General features: G+C 43.0%; 1 protein-coding gene across 5 annotated transcripts in view; it reads right to left on the reverse strand.

Moving 5' to 3' along the window:
* The window catches only part of CLSTN1 (calsyntenin 1), an 88,364-nt gene that overhangs the window by 29,493 nt on the left and 50,580 nt on the right, over positions 1 to 8,291 (reverse strand). For all 5 annotated transcript variants that reach the window (XM_018570174.1, XM_018570177.1, XM_018570175.1 and 2 more), the window contains 3 exons: positions 6,806 to 7,001; positions 4,222 to 4,430; positions 363 to 512 (listed from right to left, as the gene is read on the reverse strand). In XM_018570174.1, the coding sequence (XP_018425676.1) occupies positions 363 to 512; positions 4,222 to 4,430; positions 6,806 to 7,001 (555 nt within the window). The remainder of the gene's footprint in view (positions 1 to 362; positions 513 to 4,221; positions 4,431 to 6,805; positions 7,002 to 8,291) is intronic.

Here is an 8,291-nt window from a genome sequence, read left to right on the forward strand (position 1 = left end):
GAAACCCAGTGACCCTCTACACTACATCTCCCCTTTATGAATGCTGCTGCCAGACACCTTCACCTTACCAACCTCTCAGTGTCTGCCCCCCTTCTCTGCCAATCCCTCCACTGGCTTCTGATCGCCCAGCTAATTAAATTCAATATACTAACATACAAAGCCATTCACAACTTTTCCCCCAGTCCAAGATCTTACAACGTCAATCACTTTCCCATTCCCATCATCTTTTTTTATTGTGATTTGCACAATAAAAAAATAAAATGAAAAAAAGATGGTCATAATTGTACATGTCACTGGGTTGCTTGCCCTCTGACAGAGAACAGCAGCTCAGGCTGAAAAGTAAGAAGGTCTGGATGCCTCACCTTGCCAGCTTGCTTTGCATGTTGGCTTAATGTTGATTTTGACCAAAATGTCCTCTGTAGCCCTTTTCTTCCCGCAGTCGTAGGCGGTCACTGTAAGCTTGTACTGGCGCTCTTTACCGTAATTCAGCTTCTCTGTATTCTTGATGTAACCTGAAACATTGAGACAAAATGGCGTCATCTTATTTATAAAAAAAAAAAAATGATTAAAGAACTCATGCCTAAAACAATGTTTCAATAGTTTCTAAAGTCAGAGCTGTTTTACTCTCTAAAAACAATTTTCAATGTGTGTGAAGTGGGACAGTTACTCATGCAAATGGGTTGAACTGCTAAACTAGCCCACCAGAATCACCTAATCTGTGTCTGCCTTGCCTTCCCCAACCAGTGTCAGTTATGACAAGCACAGCAGGAGACATGAAAACCCCAAACACGTAATGCACTACCTGGAATTCAATAGAAAGGCTTTTTCTGAATCTCTAATGGGAATGCATCAAGAAGCCATCGTAGCCAACAGTGCAGCAGGCATCCTTTTCACAACACAGGTTGGATTTTAATCTCCAACCTGTCTCACATTTTAATAGAGAGATTCTGTCACAAAGGTCGTAGCAAACAAAGGATTTGCAGAACTGAACTGACACACCATACGGAGCTGGAAGTTTCTACACAGAGAAGCTTAGTGTGTGAAAGGCTTACACGGCACATGGAATACACTATTGTAGTGTCTGTGGTGCAGGGACGGGGGTTTGCTTCATAGTTACATCATGGGTATGAAACTTTTTTTTCTTTATTACTTTTTTTTTTTTAAGTAGAGATGGGTCAGAACCTCTTATGTTGTCACCACCTGATGCACAATCACATGCCCATCGCTTGGTAAACATGAGATTTACATTCAGAACCTGATAAACACACAATGGAATGACGCCGTCTGACATAATATACTGTGTCTGTAAACAAGGACCAGAAGGCAGGTTTGCTCTATCATGGAAGGAAGAGGGAAAAAAGAAATTAAAGGAAGGGGGAAGAAAGAAAAGGGAGGAAGGAAAGAAAACAAAAAAAAAAAAAAGGCAAAAGAGCAAGAAACAGAAAAGAAAAGAAATCATGAGGAAGGGTTAGGCACAGACTCCTCTCTAAAAAAAAAGAAACTTGGCTTACACTGTAGATAAAGAGAGAGGATTCTGGACATCAAAATAAATATAAAACATTTTAAATATTGAAATAAGCACTTTAAAAGGTAAACCATGCAAAGCAGAATATATAAGAAACACAATTCATGCAGTTAGGTATTCATTATTATTAAATATAATTAAAGTGACGCTAAACTCAGGAGTCAAATCTTAAAAATACATTAAAGTACCTCATCTATGAACAACAATGTATCTTATTTGTGTATCACTCGGCTGTAGATCCTCCAATCATCTCTGAATTGGTGCTGACACTGTCCTTCCTTCTGGAGGGGGGCTACTTGTGTTCCCCATGGTCCCTGTGTGTGTTGTACAGTAGTCACCGCTCCAAGCCCCCCCTCCCCCCCGGGGATGAACTACAATCTCATGTTCATTCATTTTACTGGAGCGGTGACTACTGTACAACACACACATGGACCATGGGGACCAAAAGTATCCCCCCTCCAGAAGGAAGGACAGTGTCAGCACCAATTCAGAGATGATTGGAGGATCTACAGCCGAGTGATACACATAAGATACATTGTTGTTCATAGTTAAGGTACTTGAATGAAACTTTAAAGTTTAACTCCTGAGTTTAGTGTCACTATAAAAGCTGAAATTCCCATGAGAGATTCTAATCTGCTTATATTTTGCCTTCCTTAGTTCATCCCTAACCAGTTCATCAACATAATAATGGCATTTTTAAATAAAATCTATTTTTATTACATATTTTATTTTACACCCAGTGACATCATCACTGGGTCCCTGGGCTTGTCTGTGTAATGCAAGCAGATCATGGTTGGAGGGAAGAGCAGCACAAAACTTGAAAACAGCAGACTGCCCTCGGTAAAGCCCACATGTAATGCCAAGCCTCAATAATGGACAGAACTAAAAACCAAAGAATAGAAGTGGGGCAAAAGTTAAACTGGGTAGGAAAGCACTAGATGATGCTGGACGTCCTCCAGCCAGGGAATGAGGCGGGCTCTGTCTGACTTGCTGCAGCTTCTAATGCACATTATTTTTTTTTTATAAATTCTTTATTTTATATTTTAAATACCTTGACGGTGATCACAAAAGAGATAAACAAGTGCTTGAATAACAAATAGTTGCTCGTTCAAGCGGTCATAGAGAGAGTGCTTCAAATGCATTGCGATGTATATAATAAAAATAAACAAATTAAATATTTAAAGCGTTTAGGAGGAGGAAAAAAAAAAAAGTGGAGAAAAAAAAAAGGGGAAAATATTCCACCTGCTCAGCTGATCAGTGACCCATAAGTATCTCAAAAGGGGGACATGTAAGTGTTCAAGTGCTTATGAGAGCAACTGTGAATCCCAGGGAGGTGTGTAGGGAAAGGAAGGGGCTTCTAACCCTAAGTGAAATGACATCCTGTCAATAACATGCATAAAAAAATGTTGTTTTTAAAACTTTGCACAGCAAAACAAACCATAACAAAAAATAAAACCAATACAGAATACCGTGTTGGGCAAGTGAGTGAGTAGGTTGTGTGGGTTAGGGGTTGACTAATAAAGAAGAAAGAGAGAGAGGGAAAGAAAAAAAAAAGGAAAAGGAGAGAGAAAAAAAAAATGGGGGGGGAAAGGGAGGGGTGGGGGCATGCGAGATAAATGGCCCGGTAGTTACTAGGTCACTGAAAAAGAGAAAAATGATAGGACAAATAGCTAAGAAGGATAAGGAAACAGGAAAGGTAGGGTAGGGATGGGATAGAGTTACCCATCAGGAGCGAGTCAGTGTTCTCCTATCTGAGGGTAAGGTAGTCAGGGGAGCGAATGTATTCCAGCCAGGGGAGCCAGGTTCGAGCGACTGAGGCAGAGGTACTGTATATACTCGAGTATAAGCCGAGATTTTCAGCCCATTTTTTTGGGTGAAAAGTGCCCCCCTCGGCTTATACTCAGTGTCTAATCAAGGAGTGGGTATAGGAACGCAGCGGGATGGTATTATGGTGGAGGAGAAAGAAGGTCGGCTCTTCAGGTACCTGGACATCCGTAAATTTCTGGACGAGAGCGCGTACTTGCTCCCAAAACCGTCCTAGAGCCGGGCATGACCAGAAGATATGTAGCATTCCTGCCCCGGGTTGTTGGCATCGTCAACATCGGTCGGGTGACTCGGGGAATAGTGTGTGAAGGGATTGTGGAGTACGGTACCATCTAGTCATGATCTTATAGCCCGACTCTTGATATCTATTAATAATCGAAGAACGATACGAGAGTGTAAGTAATTTCTCCATGGCTTCCGAGGTAAAGCTGGTCTGTCGTTCTCCCTCCCATCGTGATATAAACCACAGATCATCTGGGTTCAGTGGTTGGATCAACAATCTATAGCATAGGGAGAGGGTGTGTCGGGGAGACTTAACTTGTGAGCAAAGTTGCTCAAATGGAGTAAGGGGTCTACAGGAGTGTCGCATTAAGGGGTTCCTGTAATGCACATTATGAGAAGCTCCCAGTGTGCAGTGACATCAGAGTAAGAAGTTTCAGTCCAGGAGAGGAGACGGTACAACTGTGCAAGACTGACATGAAGGCCGAAGTTAAGCTTTAAGTACCCCCAATCTATACAAAACAGCAAAAGTTTTGGCTGGACATACACATTAATGTTCAGTGAAGCAATTGGTACAAAAAATAAAAATAAAATCCATTACAAAGCATGGAGAAAGTGGGACATGAACAGGACCCTAATGACAATGAACTTACCATCTTTGTCAATGGTGAACGGCACGTCAGGTGTCACTATATCGTAGCTGCAGATCTGGCTGAACTGTGGCGAGCAGTCGGCGTCCACAGCCTCCACTTGAAGGATGTTGTCATATTTCTTCCCCTCGATGACCGTGGCCTTGTATGATTTCTCCTTGAAGACTGGAGCGTACTCGTTCACGTCATTCACTTGGATGTGTACAGTGGCCCTGCAGAAAGGCAACAATGCATGATGGATGAGACAACCTGCACACACGCACTCACTGGGGGGCTAATAAGTGGAAAGAAAATGCCGGGGAGAATAGGAGTCCCGCTGGGACTGTTCTCTGCTGCACGACAACTCTCTGCCACCTCTCCAGCACCCAGACATACCAAGCCAAGTGTAAAAGCGCTCATTCATTTGAAAAATCAAGACTCCCTTGAAGTGAACTTGTCATCAGGCATCAGAGGATGTTCTATGTTTGACAGCTGCCATTTCAAGATGACTGCATGCAGCTTTCTTACCAACACCGCTCCTGTGCACACCAAGCAGCCCGATAGACCTGGAACCTGCTATATACAAATCTAGTCTAGCAGATCATTTCAACTGCTGTGGCAAGCCTGCTGCCCCCCACATTGCAAAGCACACTTCTCTGCATGGGTCTCACTGACAGTAAGAGAGGCAGTGCTTTGCATTGTGGGATATAGGAGAGGCTTATATCAGCACTCGATTTGCATACAGCACGCACATGAGCTCAGGGATCATGGACGCATGAAATCGAGGCTAAAGCAAAGGTGCCTGCGCTCACGACACAATTTCATGCATTTTCTTTCTTCCATGACAAGTTCACTTTAATAAACCTTCATGGCTTGTTCACACCAAGTGCGGAGCAGAGCAGTTACAGAATGCATCAAAAACTGCATCCAATGTATTCCAATGAACCGGCAGGTAAGATTCCATTCCTCATCATGTGACCCCCAACTGTTCCATTTTGCACAGATCCCATCCTACTCCTTTAGTTTCTCATCAAAATTGCTCTTAGGTTGGATGATAAATGTGTGAAATGCGGTCTACCTCCCGCCTATTTAATTCACTTATCGTGGCACTGCTCAAAACTGGTGAGATACTGGACTGAGATTCTTGAGGTGCCGAGCTTGCCAATTGGCCAGAAAACCGGCTCCGTGACTCCTCGTCACCTGATGACGAGGAGGCATGGAGACGGCTTCCTTAATGGGACTTGCGATATCCACGAGTACCGGGGGTATTATTGGTACTCGTACTTGATACTGAAAAACCGGTATCGGTGCATACCTACTTGTTTTATACCATGCCCACGGCAGTCAATCAGAAGTTCCCTTTCACTGCCAAAATTAATTTCAGAACCCCAATCTGATGGCTTATGGCAGTGCAAGAACATTTCACAAAGCTTCATGAATGATGTGCAGTGAATTAGGTAGAGTACATGACATAAGAATCTCAAACACAACCTTACGCTAGGGCAGACAGGTTGGCTCATAAATCTGGTGGCCAAAGTGAACACATTTGGTAATTCAAGTTCCCCTTTAATCAGATGGCATCAGTAAATGTTTTGGAATACAATTAAGTACATGAGATATACCTATGGGTGACTGAAGTCAACATTTTAAAAGGGGCACAATTTTTAATAAAAACAGAGCAAAATATGTACATAAATTACTGCGTGCGTCACATAAAACGTTAATTTATACACTAAAGCAGCATTTTAAACATTAATGGGGAGTGGCCGGATCTGTGCTGGAAATTAGCTTCAGGTATCAGATCTTATGGGCATAGGAAAATTAAGAGACGCATCCAATATCAAAAATAATGTCAAATAAGAAGGGCAGAACACATGAAAGCTTTTATAATTAATAAAACCCAAAACTGATAATAAAAAAGGATGTGAGCAGCAGTCAGTAGAAAGCTATCCCCAAACTCTCACTCGTTGCTGGGGTGAGAATGGTCCCCATGTAAAAGGTACTAAGGAACTACCAAAATGGCACATTCACAGGTTGTATCAAGAGTTTACTTTCCCCTCACTGGCTAATACCTTGGGCAACTTCTAGCATCCAGAGAACTGGTTGAGAAGGAGGGAGATTGAGCACCTTAAATGTGCAGTCGTTAGTTTTGCATTTTATTAGCGCCAAAGCAAAATGGAATGGCCCAAGCGCTTTGCTCTAGATGTTCCCAGGTAGTTTTTTTTTTTACCTTTCACCTGCTTTATTTTTATTCAGGGCACCTTCACATTTTAACCAGCATTTGGGTAAAAGACAACTGCTGAATCAAAATGATGAGGGCCACCAAAGTTTTCCTTGGACTGCGTGGGGGCCTTCTTGGGCTCCCACTATCTCATTCCCCACCATCAACATTCTCCACACAAAGAAAGAATATGCAGATCCATTCAGATTGCCTCCTTCATCAGCACTGACCACATGACCTATCAAGTCACCGTGCTGCCCAAAGACATACGATCATCTGTAAATCCCAAAACGACTAGCGGGTATCTCTTCTACAAGCCCTCACAAACCAGGTAAGAGACCTATAACCCAAACACACCACCATCACCTTTACCACCATTGTCCTTACTTGTGAGACTTTTTGGCACTTGATCCATCTGGTCCTTTCCCGCAGTCATAGGCCTGGATGGTAAATGTATAGTCCTTCTGCAATTCGCAGTCCAGTTTTTGCGTGGAGCGGATGACCCCCTCTCCGGTGGACTTGTCTACCACCACGGCCTCAAACGGAACGTCCTGGTCGTGGATCTTAAAGCCGCAGATTTCACCTAACGGGAATGACAGAAGGTTGAGGAGGTTACGGTCTAAGGCTTGGCAGGTCTAACCCTTTCTCCGCCAGGGTCCCCCTCAAAAAAAACTGGAAAACCGAGCTGAGGAAAGGCAGGTGGGAGACACGCACACAAACGGGGCAAATTATCAAACACAGAGTTACGGACATAACCAAAAGAAGAGAGAAAACATGACTTGTTCAGCAGCCAGGGGGGGGTGTGAGGGTCTGTGGACAAGGCAGAAGCATTGTGCTTTTGTTTTTTGTTTTTTAATGATAAGGTGATTGTCCTAGTCAAACATATAGCAGATACCTGCCTATCAAGCAAGTCCGAGTTATATTGCATCCACTCATGCAGGAGTATAAAGAGAAAAAATAAAATGTATATAGACAGGCATTTCACAGGAGTACTTGAAATTTAGACTGAAAGACAAAAAGAAAGAATGATAAAAAAAGAGAGAGAGAAGAGAGAGAATGAAAGCAGGCATGCAGCCTGGAGGCTGATGTTTATATAGAGACTGCTCTCTGCCAAGCAATGGCAATGCCGAGTTAAAGGGTTAGTCCCCTCAAATTTGATAGTTTTGGTTATGGGTGAATACTGGTGAGGTGAACCATCCACTGAGGGATTTGGTAAGGGGAAACCTCATCGCCAAGGTTTTGGTGCCTGGCTTTCTCTCCACGGACTTGGCTGCCTTCTACATATTGCAAAAGACATTTCCAGCACAGTGAAAACTCTTCTTAAAGTCACAAATCACACCTCGTAGGTCACTAGAGATGTCAGGAAGCAGTGGATTGTTCACCTCGCCAGGATTTACTCAAACATGTATCAGTGTTGGGTAGACTGACCCTTCAACCAGTGCAGAGGGTTATAATGCAGAGTGTGAGAGATGAGGAAGCTTCAGCGACACCTCCAGCACCTTTACAGTTTCAAAATCTGTTATAGAAATGGAGCAGAGGAAAGAACACTAAAATATAGGTGAAGTCTTCCTGTGCAATGAACCTGGCTAATCGGGGAATCAAAAGCAAAGGAAAAAATAAAACCTTTGTAATGCAGAAATATCAGAGGCTCAGACATCCATTTCAATAGCGGTCTACAAGAAGGCAGAGCTGGAAGAGGTACGACACTTGTTCCCGTATCCAATTCTTCTTATTAGAGGGGGGTGGTAATAAAGTAGATGCATGAGGAAGGTCTTCTATAGATAGGATTTTACAGAGGGCTGTTAACATTGCTGTCCTGAGGGCCAGACTAGATGACTCCGTCCTCATCATCAGGTCTATAGAACACCTCAAA

The sequence above is a fragment of the Nanorana parkeri genome, unplaced genomic scaffold, assembly GCF_000935625.1.
Source record: "Nanorana parkeri isolate BGI_ZX_2015 unplaced genomic scaffold, ASM93562v1 scaffold1469, whole genome shotgun sequence".
NCBI lineage: Eukaryota > Metazoa > Chordata > Amphibia > Anura > Dicroglossidae > Nanorana > Nanorana parkeri.